Source organism: Leptopilina heterotoma, unplaced genomic scaffold (assembly GCF_015476425.1).
Source record: "Leptopilina heterotoma isolate Lh14 unplaced genomic scaffold, ASM1547642v1 Lhet_206, whole genome shotgun sequence".
NCBI classification, from domain to species: domain Eukaryota; kingdom Metazoa; phylum Arthropoda; class Insecta; order Hymenoptera; family Figitidae; genus Leptopilina; species Leptopilina heterotoma.
The window spans coordinates 964,358-980,334 of record NW_025110922.1 but is presented as its reverse complement, the minus strand read 5'-3'; the positions used below and the strand labels follow the sequence as shown (position 1 = coordinate 980,334).

Genomic DNA, 15,977 nt, shown 5'->3' with positions numbered 1-15,977 from the left:
AACATGACACTAATAAAAAAGATAATAATTCAATTGCCCTTTAACTGGTCAAGAAGCTTCTTTAATTACCATAGAGATGGCGCGTGCAAGCACTGGCGTACTACGCACACAGTTATCCCCACTTTCCCCACTCGTGAGCGCGTCCGCTCATTGGCCCGAGGGTCCCAGAGTTTAGCCAATCGGGTGCAGTCGACAACTGGACAAGCGGCTCTGCTGCGTGCGACGCGTCAGTAGTGTTTCGCACAGTGGGGGCACGCCAGTGTCTTATTTCGGTACACTAATAACGAAAGTTCTCGTCACTAACTGCAGAGGCGCTGGTGGCTCAAGTAGCGCGATTATACGAAAGTGTTAACATCGGGGACCGCTTCTGAAACGAAACTAAATAGAAAATTACTTTCATTTTAGTGTTTGAGTTGACACAAAACTAAATTAACAAACTGAGTTTAGTTTCGTGTCGACCCGAAACTAAATTAACAAATTAGATTTAGTTTCGTGTCGACTAAAAACAAAAGATGGAAAAACATAATTATTTAGTGTCAATCACAGAAAAATTGTTTCCCCTCACTTACGTAACTAGAGTTACGTAAGTAAATAATGTAAGTTACGTAATCAGAGTAAATTACGTAACTACAGTAAGTTACGTAAATGATCAAAGTTACGTAAGTTACGTAACTAGAATAACTTACACATTAACTGGACTTACGTAAGTTACGTACATACAGTAACTTACATAAATGTTCAAATTTACATAAGTTACGTAAATAATCAAATTTACGTAAGTTACGTAAATAATCAAATTTACGTAAGTTACGTAACGTACGTAAATCGGACCAATTACAAAAGCTTTTTTAATTGCGTAAGTTTGATTAATTGTGTAAGTTACGTAACTTACGTAAATTTAATTATTTACATAACTTACGTAAATTTGACCATTTACATAAGTTTATTTAGTTGCGTATGTTTGATTATTTGCGTAAGTTACGTAACTTACGTAAATTTGACCATAAAAGTAAGTTACTCTACGTACGTAACTTACGTAAGTTTGATCATTTACGTAAGTTACTGTAGTTTTGTAATTTACTCTGGTTACGTAACTTACTTTATTTACTTACGTAGCTCTAGTTACGTAAGTGAGGGGAAACAATTTTTCTGTGATTGACACTAAATAATTATGTTTTTCCATCTTTTGTTTTTAGTCGACACGAAACTAAATCTAATTTGTTAATTTAGTTTCGGGTCGACACGAAACTAAACTCAGTTTGTTAATTTAGTTTCGTGTCAACTCAAACACTAAAATGAAAGTAATTTTCTATTTAGTTTCGTTTCAGAAGCGGTCCCCGATGTTAACACTTTCGTATAATCGCGCTACTTGAGCCACCAGCGCCTCTGCAGTTAGTGACGAGAACTTTCGTTATTAGTGTACCGAAATAAGACACTGGCGTGCCCTCACTGTGGTGTTTCGTCTCTCGGAAGGGTAAGTACTCAAGTAGAAGAATAGAATCGCAAGATTACTGAGCTCTATCTAGTTCTGGTTTGTAGTTCTACATATAACTACGTTCCCTTGTTGCAAAAAAGAACACGATTTGTCTTTTAGCGACATCTATGAATTTCCTATTTAATTAAAATATTCAATGAAATGTAGTATTTGTTAAAGTTTCTTTTTTCTATTTAATTTATTCTATTTGTCAGATTCAGTTGATCTGTAAATTAGTATTGGTAGAATAACTTCACTTACAACCTTTTTACAAGTTAATAATATAATAAATTTGATGATTTTTACAAATGATAATAATGAAAATTTATAGAGTAGAGTAATCTAATAGCAAGGGAACTGTCTATTTACCCTTCCGAAAAAAATACACTTTTATCGAAAGTTTATTAGTTCGTAAAGTTTTCTTCCGGGCATTTCGTGATATTTCAATGCTAATATAGCAGATGCGATTATTGTGCGGAATTTTGTTAATGTATTTCCGGTTATTATCTGAGGTAGATGGTAGTTTCGAGTATTGTGAGTTATGAAAAAAATTCTTGAGTGTCGTGTCAAAATTTGCCACATTGTTACAATGTAGATGGCAGCATTGTAATATTTTTTGCTCTAAAATCGCCAGTGTTCCTTAATGTGAATAATTGTGTAATGTCAATGTGTTGATTATTAAAATTTTGACTTGACTGTAAATAAGTGTTTTTTGAATGTGTTTTGCGGAAAATGACAGCGCTTTGTTTCGGAACAGCTTCAAAAGGAGGATAAAGGAGAGAAAATCCGGTGCATCCAGCTGGGACAACTAGATATCCGGCATCATCAAGAATGATGGTAAGTCCCCATAATGGGAAATTTATTTTATTGTTTACAACTCCACAGTACGCAAAGTCTCGTCAATTAAAATCGATTATTCAAATCGGCGGATGATAATTTTGTGCTCTTCCCCTCTCTTGCATAACTTCGAAAAATATAATAAATGGAGTAGAGATATATTTCGTTTTACAGCAATTTCGCATAATTCATGAGATTTAAGTGCGCTTTTTTAGGTTATGTTTAAATTTTTCGAAACAAATCGCTACCGATTGTACTTTTTATGTATTTTCTTATTGTTTTTTTTCTTTTTGGACATTTTCTTATTGTAAACGGAAAGAATTCTTTCTATTCGATTATATTTGTGTAAAATATTATTGTTATTACAAACTTTCTGCAGATGTGTTAATTAACTTCATATGCATTAAAGTTTATAAATTATACCACCTTAGATTAATATTATTTTTGAAAGTTTACAGTAAAGTTCGCACTGTGACGAAATTTGAAAATTTACACTGCATGTTTACAGTGAACATTAAATTTGTGACAAAATTTTCCTCTTTCCAACATAACTGACTTCTATTTCTAAATTATATCAAAAGATAAAATAATTTGTACTTATAAAGGAAAATTTAATTACTGCCAAAGAACATTTTACTGAAATTTACTTAAAAAATAGTAAAATTTACTTATACTAACTTGTAAAAATTGGATTGTTAGGTTTTAAAGTGAAGCTACCAACCAATTAAAATTTATAATGTGTTTATAAATGGAATTTAAATTAAAAATAAGCTGGAATCAAACTTTTTTATTATATTCATTAATATTTATTTCGTTTAAAGCGTAAAGCACTAAATTCCATTATGCATATTTTCGTTCTTTACTCTACTCAAGAATTCCAATTACAAATGAATCTAAGGATACAAAACCGATATCACTATCCAACCCAATAATTTTCAATAGAGATGATTTGCAAGCACTGCTGATAAAACAAAATGGAAAATAATATATTACTATATATATATATATATAAATTTAGAGAAATATTATGTTTAATAAATATTGAAAAAAAACTCTTTTTAAAAAATTAATTTGTAGTATAAGTCGAAAAACTATTTTTATTTTTAGTGAACTTTGATGTTTCCTAAAATTCTGAACGTTCAAATAACGAACGAAATTTATTTATTACTTTTTCAAATTGAATTTATATTATAATAATTTTCTGTCACTATCAAAAAAATTAATTAAAAAAATTTTTAAATGTAGAATGATTTTTAATGAAATAAATAATAAATAGATATTTAATATTAAAAAATATTTCGTTCATTAATCTAAACGTTCAAAACTTGTGATTCATGCGAATTTCGTTTCTATTTTAAATCAAAATAAATTTGTAGGCGTGACATAAATATTAAGTATGTTAAATATAATTTTAATATTGCGTAAATTTTACAAATTCATTTTATAAATAAATTTTTTCTTATCAAAAATAATTTTTCTTTACTATATATATATAACATATTATTTCTTGCATTCTTTTTTCGAAAAGTGGGAGTCATTAAAATATACTATAATTATATTCTTAAAATTAATAAACATGTTTACATTTAATTTTTCAAAAAATAATTAATATTTTTGAAAAAGTAGAAAAACATTTTTCGGTAATAAATATTATTACATAATATACATTATTATTTTTAATACTTTTGAGTGTGTAAAAAGGTGGCGATTACTCCACTTTCTTCTTGGATGTGAATTGTCTTTTTACAGCTCTTAGGTACAAGCTCTTTCCTCCGAAAAATAAAACCACTGAAATAATCAAGTAAAAAGCAGCCACGTCGAGTGAATAGTACTGCAAAACACCCATATGTCTGAAAAGAAAGAAGAATAAAATTACTTTTCTTTTTGTCTTTTTTTTTTTTTTTTTTTTTTGCTTTAAATTTTTGCGCACAAATTGTCCGCAATCTTTTCTCTTATTTTCGCGCAAATATATATATATATATATATATATCGGTCCTTTATTGTTTGTTTTATATATTAACGATATAAAATTTGTTTTTAAATATTCCAAATTTTTGTTGTACGCAGATGACCTGAAAATTTTTAAAGCAATTAATGCAAATAACCCTTGTCTCGATTCTAAACAACTCAGGTTAGATCTTAAACATCTTATAGTTTGGTGTAAGAAAAATCATTTGACCTTCAATTTAGATAAGAGTGTAGTAATCTCATTTGCGAGGAAAATCACATTTGTATATAGTTATACTGTGGGTTCAAGTGAATTAAATAGAGTGACTCAGGTTCGAGACTTGGGGGTTTTGATTGGTAAAGATCTCAATTATAATGAACATATCTCCGAAGTTATCTCTAAATCTTTAAAATCTCTGGGATTTGTAATGAGAAATGCATCTGCTTTTCATAATCTATCAGCGTTAAAAACTTTGTATTTTTCATTGATCAGATCAATAGTAGAGTATGCTATAGTCATTTGGGTGCCATATTACACATATAATATTATAAGATTTGAACGCATTCAGAATAGGTTTCTTCGTTTCATTGCGCGTCAACTTCACATACCATTTGATTTTCATGCTCATGATTACTGCAGCTTGCGTTCTGTGCTCAATATACCAAGGGTTTCTTTAAGATTCCTATATATTGATTTATCATTTTTATATAAATTATTTAATGGATTCTTTAATTGTCAGTCACTTATATCACTAATTAATTTACGTGTGCCACTAAGACCTTCTAGGTATTTTTCTTTATTCTCTGTTCCATTTCATAGAACGAATTATGGAAATCATTCTTTGATGACCAGGCTTTGTAGAGAAGCAAATGATGTTTATAATGATATTGATTTTTTTGATCGTAACTCTATGAGATTTCACACACTTTTGCGTCAGCTTGTTTTTAGAGATATGTAGTTCACTATTTTAAGTTCAGCTACTTATGTTTCATTTTTGATAATATTTAGTAATTTTGCTTAGTGCAATAAAATTAGTATTAAGAGTACTTTGTACGAAAGGGCACAGTCCCGTTTACTACTTAAATAAATAAATAAATATATATATATAAAACGTCAAATTTTCTTCTATTTTGTAAAACGAAAAATTACTTTTTATTATATTTAAATTATTTTGAAAGAATTTTCTTTTTTTAAAAAAGAGTTTGACAATGTTTTTTCTAAATTGTTGATTATACACTGAAAAATAATAATAATAATAATAATAATAATAATAATAATAATAATAATAATAATAATAATAATAATGATAATAATAACAAAAATAAAAAACATTTACCTGGCAGTACTCTGTAAATGTTCAGCTCCTCCGTACTTTGACACGTGTTCCACCCACCATGCAGCTAATTCTTTTGTTCCTACTGGGAGATCCCTTAACAGAACACTTCTTCTTTTAGCAGCTTCTCTGTAAGAGTTTTTGTCAAGTGAGGCAACTTTTAAAATACTTTCTCGAAGATCGTTTATCGATATACTAGCCAAATCCACAACAAGAGCGTAGCCAAGTTTTTCTGAAAAGAAAACAATTTTTCTCTTATCAAAATTATAAAATAATATAAATTATTTATTGGAAATGAATTTTATTCCAAAGAGACATAAAATTTGATATTACAAAACTAATTAGTATCGCAGAGTAATCGATTTTCGTGTCAATTAAAGTAAGAGTATAAAAAATGTCAAGTTATATATTTGGAAATATGTCTGCTCCTCGACATGAAACTTTTATGTTCTTTTCTTCTTTTAAAAAGAAGTAGACGCTTGTTATAGACAATTTTTTTTAAGTAAAAAAAAATTTGTATCTTTGCTATTATTAGGTATACTTCAAAATTATAAATTTCAATTGTTTCGAATCTACTTAAAGGGGTATTTTAATTGAATTGTTATGGATCTTTTTTGTTTCAAGTGTATTATTATTTTACTACTAAAGAAAAAAAAATATTATTTATTTGTTTGTTTCTATCAATGCAAATGTAATTATTACTATTATTGTTATTATTTATTTATTACAGTTTTTCTGCAGATATAAAATTGAGACAAAAAACGTATCAAAACGTTGCAACGTTTTGATACGTTTTTTGTCTCAATTTTATATCTGCAGAAAAACTGTGTTTGTAAATGGAATTATTAGATATTATTTTACAGAGAAATGGAGTTTAAAAAATATAATTAGGACGATAAATTAATATACATTTAAAAAATATTTTAATTAACAAAAATATAGACCTTTTACTATAAATATTTTAAACTTTTCTTTTGGAATGTAGACGTTGCATTTACATTTGATTAGCAAGGTCTTTAACTTCACCTCTCGCAGTATTTGGTTCAATGATCGATACATTTTTTAAGAAGAAACCTGTCATTCAACTCTATGCAAATATGTAACGGTTCTAAGCATATGCATCTATTAATTTTTGAAACAAAAAGAAAAGTAAAAAAAAATGTTTTTTTTTATAAAAAATAGACTAAATTTGACCTCACGTTATCAATTTCCGTTTAATGTTACTTTAATATTTTATACGACCAGCCACAATTTCCTTATTAAAAATTTATTTCAACAGCAGTATAAATTATATTTCATCTATATTGCGAATTTAATTTTACTTAATTTTCACATGTTTATTTTAATAAAATAAAGTAGAATTTATGTATAATTAATAAATTTTGTAAAACGGAATTTCAACTATAAGTGCTCGTTAATTATTTTTAATATTCATTTCAATAACAGTGTATAAGTATATATTAATTTTAGAATATTATTTTTTTAAAAGTTGAATTTTTATAAAAGAAAGTTTATTAGTATATGAGTCACCGGAAAGTACAACCACACATATAAAATTCTGACGTTCATTCTTCTACTTTGGTGTAAAGTTTTTAAAGTTTATGATGAAAGATTTAGAGAAAAAAATATTTTTCTAAGCAAATTTTGTGCAAACTTTTTGTATAAAAGGAAATTTTTGTATAAAGTTTCTAGAAACACACCATTTCTGAGAGACACATTTTTAAATAAAAAAGTTTATTACTTTCAACTTGTGAGAAATGTAATTTTATTTAATCGTCTATCATAATAAGCGTTATAATATGCGGATTTCATCAATTTTTTTGCTTACAAATTTTGTGTGTGGTTTTCTTTTCTCGCTTCTCGTAATAAAATTAAGAAAAATAGCAGAAGGGTCAACAATATAACTATATTGATTATGATTGTTATTATTATTATTATTCTTTTTTGTGACAAAAACCATCAAAACTATTTGGGTATGAAATCAAGTGTAATTTTCTTAAGGTCTTTAAATTTAAAATTAGTACAAATTTTTTATTTGTTAAAATTTGATACTTTCATGTTAACCAGTGAAAATTTGCAATTATTTAATCTGAAATAAAATCGGCAAAGTGAGAGCCATGCGATACATGTATACTGGAACTGAATGTTTTTGGTTTATTTCTCAAAGATTTTATTTTTAATTTTACATATATATAGACGGAGCCAAAAGAAATATCCATTAAACATCAGATGCAATGCTTCTAAAAAGAAACTTCCGCAATGCTCATTGTAAATTTATTTGAGGGTCGAACAAGTATCAAATATTTCATATTAGGTACATATTATGCTCTTACAGAATTGAAAAACAGTTTCAAAATTTTTAGTTCCGCATCAAGTGTATTCTTTCTTTCTATTCTGTATTTCTTCAAGTAGAATTTATATTTTGTTTAAGGTATATAATTATATTCGTACATTACTTTTAAAAAACGTAGAGAAAATATTTTTGAAACAAAAAAAAGTTGGTGCTTTTTACATATTTTTGGGGCAATATTTTTGCATATTATTTTTGAGAAATATACTTATTGGAAAATTTGTTTCGTTTATCAACGTTCGTGAGTTAAACTATTTTATTTAAGTTCAAAATGAAAAGTAAAAATTCCCTTTCCAAATGCGTTATTTATATGTCAAGAAGTAAATTCGATCAATGCGAAGGTATGAAGCTATATAAAACTAGTTTATAAAGCTGCAGTCCGAGAAGTTTTCAAAAATGAAAAAGAAAAAATTATGCGATGATATATATAATTTGGATTTTTTACATTATTTTTGAACAATTGAAAAAAAATTCTGTTTTGATTTTTTATTATATTAATAAATTCCACTTAAAGAAATACTGAATAGTAGGAAGATAGTGCACTCAAGCAACTAACAATTTAAAACTGCGTTTTTCAATTCTGAAAGAGCATTATTATTATTTATTATTTAAATACTTGTATTTTACTTCACATTATTAACATTTATTGTACACAAAACATTTTGACTTTAAATTTTAAAATCTCGCTGGTTCGGGGAAAAAATTATTCTTTGATTTAAAGAAACATTTTTTTTGGCTCAAAATAATAACATGAAATAAATAATTTCTTTAAATATATTATCGGCTTCTTATTTGTTTTAAACAAATTTTTCTATTCAACATATGAACTTAAACTTTTTTAAACTCAATTATTTTTAAAAGATTTTATCAAATTTGAATTATTTTTCAAAGCTTTTACTAAATTTAAATTATTTTTTAAAAGATTTTACCAAAAAAATTGTTCAGAAATATTTTTAAAAAGTTAATTTTACGAATTTCTTTATTAAAATTTTTGAAAACATTCTTCCTTAATATAATTATTTAAAAAGAAAAATGGACGTGGTTTCAATTATTATAAAAAATTGAATTTTTGTATTTAAATAATTGAATTCTCGAAAAATTTTTGAAAAATTATTAAAAATTAATATAGATTATTGATTTAGAGATGAAGTTAAGTTCAAAATTGTAAAAAATAATTGAGTTTCTGGAAGGGTTACAGTTTTAATTTTTAGAAATTAGTTTTCAGAAGTTGAAATTTTTTAAATTTTATTTCCTGTGAAAAAAGAAATTAAGTATTTGAATATTTATTTAATAAAATTATACAAGTTTTGATTAATTGAATTTAGAAATCAGTGAAGAATTATGGAAATACAAAATAAAATTTTTTCTGACAATACTGAATTAAATAAACGACTTTTTCGACTTTTTTCTATTTTTAATCGACTAAAGGGACTTTTTTTGTTCGTTAAAGTTGATCTGAGGCCTGTAATAGTAATAATAATAATCACGGAAAGGCAATTTATTTCAAAAGTGAATAAATAGATTACATTGTGTGACAAAATAAAAAAAGTTGACTGCCCTTTTTAGAAACCTAGTACAAATTGTAGGTCTAGTAAAACTATGAACAATGATGTGTCAGAAATTTTCCAAACATCCCCAAAATTTTAATAATAAGAATACCTTAAAATTTCGTAAAATATAAATTTGAACTTCTACCACATTTTTTAATTATTTTTTATTGTCGAACTTTTTATTTGCTTTTTTCGCAATACTGAACAATTTTATTAATTTTGATTATATAGAATAGAATTGAATCCTAAATAATGTTTGAAAAACATTGACACACTTAAACAATATAAATATAGAAAAGTTAAAATTTAACCGGACCCCCCCCCTCTAAATACGGACTGTGTCTTTATTTAAATCCATCCAAAACAAGTTTGACATGCATGCCATTTTAGTTCATCAATTAAATTTAGTGAATACAAAATTTAAAGTGCCCTGATGTAAATTCCACAACAAATTTGAAATATTTGTAAATATAGCGTAAAAATTTTAAAATCTCAATTTGCATTAAAATTTTTTCAAAAAATAATCATTTTACGCAGAATTAAGTATACTTTTAAGATATTATTATGAAAAAAATCTTTAAATTCGAATATTATTCTAAAAACCTCGTTAAAGTTGAAGAAATTGAAGGAAAATCGATAAATCGCAAATATTTTCAACCGCGGTTTTGTCAATTTTTATTTTGAGTAATTCTTTACATGAATACACAAAAAACTGTTTTTTGCCCCTAAAATTAAATTTTGGGGGTGTTTGGGAAATTTCAAACATACTACTTTTTTTAGTTTTTCGAGACGAACAAGTTAGGTATAGGTCCGATTTAAAGTGCCATTTTACTGTCACACAGTGTTATTAAACCTGCGGGCTATTCAATGTCTACTATGGTAGATTCCACGTCAGTGCAACACACTTATTTTCATGACTTGTTGGGATTTGGCAACAATTTTGTAAATTTATTACTTTTATAGTGATAAACAACTCCACCAAATATTTTTTCAAAATTTTGAAAATTACCAAAAATATGGCATTTTCAAAATTTTTGTCTTTTTTTTTTTGAAAGTGCTATAACTTTGGTTCTAATTAACCGATTTTGGATTTTAAAAAAAGAATTTCTTTGGTTTTAAGTATATTTTAAGTTGAAATTTAAATAAAAAAAAAATTCAAAAAAATTATTTTTTTGAAATTTTGAAAACTTAAAAATCCGATTTTGAAAAAACATCATCTTCGATTTTTTTCAAAATTTTACTAAATGTTAGGAAAAATGTGCTTTAGATGTCCTGTAAGTTTCATCTTAGGATCTCAAAGGGATTCGGAGTAAAAAAATAAAACGTAACCACAAATTACGAACATGTGGGGCAAAATTCCTCAACTGCCCAGGTAAAACAATGAATTTTCTCTAAACTTTGCTAAAATGTTACTATTATTAGTAGAAGTGTAAATATTAATTTTTTTTGAATTTGATAAAATATTTTTTGAGTTATGGAGTTTCAAAATTTTGATTTTTTTGAAAATATCTTTTTTTCGATTTAATATATTGATAAGTAAAATTAATCAAATTTAAAGTATGAATAGTGATTTTTAAAGGGGTTTTCACGGGCTATAAGCTGGTGACCTTTTATCTATGAGCCATTTAAAAATCAGAGTGGGACCATCAGAATTTTTGAGGAAAATAATAATTTATCATTATTTTACATAGAAAATGATGATTTATAATTAATTTTTTCAAAAAGTTTCATGGTCCCACTTTGATTTTTACATGGCTCATATGAAAAAAGGTAAGCTTAGGATTGGGAAAAGCTAGAAAAAAATAAAAAACACTGATTTTGAGATACAGTAGAACTTGGTTAATACGATTCTGTAGGGACCGCACTAAGAGTGCGTCTTATGCGGGAAAACGTATTAGGCGGGATATAAAATGTATGTTTTTAATTGCAGGGACCACCATAAATGTGCGTCTTAAGCGGGAAATCCTATTAAACGGAATCGTATTAACCGGGTTCTACTGTATATTGAAATTAAGAATTTGACCTTGAATTTCAAGGACAAATTGACATAAAACAAGTTTTTTTTCATCACCAGCTTATAGCCCGTGAAAACCCCTTTAAAATCACTATTCATACTTTAAATTTGATTAATTTTATTTATCAATATATTAAATCGAAAAAAAGATATTTTCAAAAAAATCAAAATTTTGAAACTCCATAACTCAAAAAATATTTTATCAAATTCAAAAAAAATTAATATTTACACTTCTACTAATAATAGTAACATTTTAGCAAAGTTTAGAGAAAATTCTTTTTTTTACCTGGTCAGTTGAGGAATTTTGCCCCACATGTTCGTAATTTGTGGTTACGTTTTATTTTTTTACTCCGAATCCCTTTGAGATCCCAAGATGAAACTTAAAGGACATGTTAAGCACATTTGCCCTAAAATTTAGTAAAATTTTGAAAAAAATCGAAGATGATGTTTTTTCAAAAACAGATTTTTAATTTTTCAAAATTTCAAAAAAAAAAATTTTTTGAATTTTTTTTTTTTATTTTAATTTCAACTTAAAATATACTTAAAACCAAAGAAATCATATTTTTTTAATCCAAAATCGGTTAATTAGAACCAAAGTTATAGCACTTTCAAAAAAAAGACAATAATTTTAAAAATGCCATATTTTTGGTAATTTTCAAAATTTTGAAAAAATATTTGGTGGAGTTGTTTATCACTATAAAAGTAATAAATTTACAAAAGTACAGCCAAATACCAACAAGTCATGAAAATAAGTGTGTTGAACTGACGTGGAATCCACCCTATATATATACAAAATTAATTATTCGTGTCAGTAGCAAATTTTCACAGCGAAAAAAGCAAATTCTTTTCTTTTAGTTATGATATTTTACTATAGTGACTCTATTAAAATTTTGTAGCAAACATCGAACATCCCAAAGTTTAATAATCTGTTTGTTAAATTTTGAAATAAAATTTTTTTCCGTAAAATTTTTTTCACTATAAATAGTGGATATAATAAATAAATAATATTTATTGTGTAAAACGCGTATTTTAACATACTATACTGTCCGGTTACTACTGTAACGAGACATAAATACGTTAAAATAAAAAAAGTAAAAATGATATATAATATATTGCTAAACTAACCAGCCTGTGCTGCATTTCCGTCGTGGTCGCAAAAGACCGGAAGCACCAGGGTTGGAGAACCATGGTAAGCAGCTTCATGAAGGGACAGTAGGCCACCGTGAGATACAAATGCTCGTAATTTGGGATGTCCCAAAAGTTCCTGTTGAGGCCACCAAGCACCAGTTCTAACGTTTGGCGGTAGATCTTTAATCTTGCCACCTTCCCATTTCCAAACGACATTGAATGGCAGGGTTGAGAAGGCTGCCACAAACATCGATCGAAGAGCCTCCGGCATTCCGGATGCTCGGACCGACGAACCCATTGAAACGAAGATAAATCCTAAAAAAAAACTTTTTTTTTCTGCTTTTTCTTTATATATATATATGTTTCCCCAGTTTTTCCTCGACGTTATATATATTGCCGAAGTAAAGTCTCTCTCTGCTACAATGCTATTCCATTTACAAAAAAAGTGATTTTTTAAAGTTCACGTCTCGCTTTCAATATTATTTATCTTCTTTTTATAGGAATATAGTAATATAATAAGGTAAAGATGAAAAATAGGGTTTTTGGAAGAAGAAAAGTATTTGAGTATATATTTTAGTGCGACGATTTTCCAGTTTTAATTGACGTCCGTTTTTCTCTCCACTGAATTAGTCGAAATGTTTACTTTTTGCTTCTCAATTTAGTAAATTTTACTAAATATTACTAAAGTTTACTAATATTTTACTAAATATTACTAAATTTTACTATTATTTAACTAAATAGTAATTTCTACTAATTTATTAGTAAATTTTACTAATTCAAAAGCAAAAAGTCAGCCACTAATTCAAATTAGTAAACATTTTTAGTTTTTGCTAATACAAATTTAGAGAGTTGGTAAACTTATTTTTATATATTTGGATTAAGAATATTAAATTGATATTATTTTGTTCTAACTCAATAAATTTTTGTTTACTCAAGGAAATATTTGTTTGAAACAACCAAATTTTGATTGAATTAAATAAAAATAGCCTTATCAGCTGTATAGCATTGCTGTACAAAGAAATATTTATTTGCGGTTCAACTAAAAAATTGCTTCTGATAAACCAAAATATTTCTTTGAATGCAAAATTTATTTTATCCAACCAAATTCTTTCTTTGAATGCAAAATTTATTTTATTCAACTTAATTCTTTCTTTGAATGCAAAATTTATTTTAATCAACCAAATGATTTTTTAAACCAAATAATGCACTAAAAGTTTAAATGAACGAAATTTTTTGCCAATATAAATATTTTCCAAAATTACTGACTGCACTATTAACTTTTAAAAGTATCAAATTACAACGAATTAATACCAAAAACGTGGATCAAATCAAAAATTGATCTAAATTTTTGTCATTAATTTGATTCGGTATCCGGACAAAAAGTCCAAACCAAAAAATCCAAAGTAAATGAAATCCAAAAAAGTAAAAAAATAATAGTTTCACTTTGGATTTATTTTTTGCATTTTTTTTGTTCAAAGAAATTGAAAATCCAATGGAAAAAATTGAGATATAAAATTTTAAATGGTTGTCTTGAATGAAATTGTCCTTTTTTTTGAGTTGTTCATTTCGAAGACTGTGAATCGAAAGTAAACTTTTAACATTTAAATTTCTAAAAATAATTAAATTATTCGAGTAATTTAATTGGAATTATATTGAAAAAAATAATTGGATTTTTGTATAGAATTTTATATCAAAATTTGTTGAAAATAATTGTATTTCTTCGAATAAGTTTTAAAAATTTTATAGAATAAAATTGGAATTTTTCTAGAAATTTTTTTATTTATGGAAATAATTGAATTTTTGTAAAGAATTTCGAAAGTAGATAAACTTAACATTTTAAATTTCTGAAAAAAATTAAATTAATCGAGTCATTTAATTGGAATTATATTGAAAAAAATAATTTAATTTTTATAAAGAATTTTATCAAAATTTGTTAAAAATAATAATATTGTATTTCTTGGAATAATTGTTTTAAAAATTCTATAGAGTAATTGGAATTTTTCTAGAAATTTTTTTATTTATGAAAATAATTGAATTTTTGTGAAGAATTTTTGAATTTGAATTTGAATTTTTGTGTAGAATTTTATTATTTATGTATAAATAACTAAAATTCTTCGATTTGAACATTAATATTAAATTCCAATTTTATAACGTAAAAAGTAAAAACGTGGCTTTTTCACATTTATTTTGGACGTTTTTATTTATTTTGGATTTTTTGACTTTGGACATTGTTATTTTGGATTTTTTGTACTTTGGACTTTTTTTCTTGGATTTTTCGATGTGGACTTTTTTGGATTAGATTTTTTTGTCCTATAATCATTTGATCCACTATTTAGTATCAATATAATACTTTCAAAAAAACTGTGTGTTATTAAAAATGAAGACAAAATTAAAAATTTTGATTATTTATAATAATTATTATTCTTTTAATACATTAATACATTTTTTAAGAAATATTACACCCAGAGAATTATTTATACCAAATATAATTTTTTTTTTTTAATATGTTTATTTAAAGTCACTTTAACAATGTGGGTCATAAGCGACTATTCATATTAACATTGATACATAATTATGTTACAATAATCATTACATTTGATTCAAATAAAAATTTTATTCCAAATTAAATCAAACTTTTATTTGATTTAAATAAAATTTTATTTGAATAAAATATTTATTCAGATTAAAAACGTGAATATTGGCTGACTTAGCTCTTCTTTTTCTACTTCGTCCGATACGTGTCAAATTTGTCTACTTGAAATACACATAGGGTGGATATAACGTCAAAAGTCCACCCAAAAAAAAAATGTTGTCCAATTATTCCCAAATTTTTCTTATGATATGCCCTATATTTCTTATAATTAGAGGAAAAAATTTTAGAAAAAATTAGGATATAGGTTTTTTAGATTTTTTCATCTTTCGAATGGCAGAGGAAATTTTTCAACATCAAAAAATAAAAAAAATGGGAAGAAATGAAAATAAATAAAATGTAGGCATTAAATTAGAAATAAAAGTCTAAAAAAAATTTTTAAAAAAGTTTTGTTAAAAATTTAAAAAAATTAAATTTTTTTTTAATTTAAAAAATATAGAAAAACTAATGCAGGCATTATATTATTTTAATCTCAGTCTCAACCCTGTAAAATGCAGAAAAAAGTTAAATGTAACGTTTTATAAATTAAATTGCGGCGCGACGACGTGATGCGCTATATTCAAAAATTCATTTCTTGAAAACAAAAAAAAAAACGGTTTTTTGGAAAACAAGTATTTCATCAGAAAAAAGCTCAGCTTTCTTTTAAAAATAAAAGGAAAAAGAAAAAATGGACCCACAGATGCGAAAAGTGAA

General features: G+C 25.8%; 1 protein-coding gene across 2 annotated transcripts in view; it reads right to left on the bottom strand.

Annotated features, from left to right (window-relative positions):
* Nucleotides 1-3,720: 3,720 nt before the first annotated feature.
* LOC122501229 (UDP-glucosyltransferase 2-like) overlaps nt 3,721-15,977 on the bottom strand; it is a 44,632-nt gene continuing 32,375 nt past the window's right edge. For both annotated transcript variants that reach the window (XM_043610538.1, XM_043610539.1), the window contains exons 6-8: nt 12,632-12,949; nt 5,596-5,824; nt 3,721-4,161 (exon numbers count right to left, since the gene is read on the bottom strand). In XM_043610538.1, the coding sequence (XP_043466473.1) occupies nt 4,020-4,161; nt 5,596-5,824; nt 12,632-12,949 (689 nt within the window). In that variant the 3' untranslated portion in view covers nt 3,721-4,019. The remainder of the gene's footprint in view (nt 4,162-5,595; nt 5,825-12,631; nt 12,950-15,977) is intronic.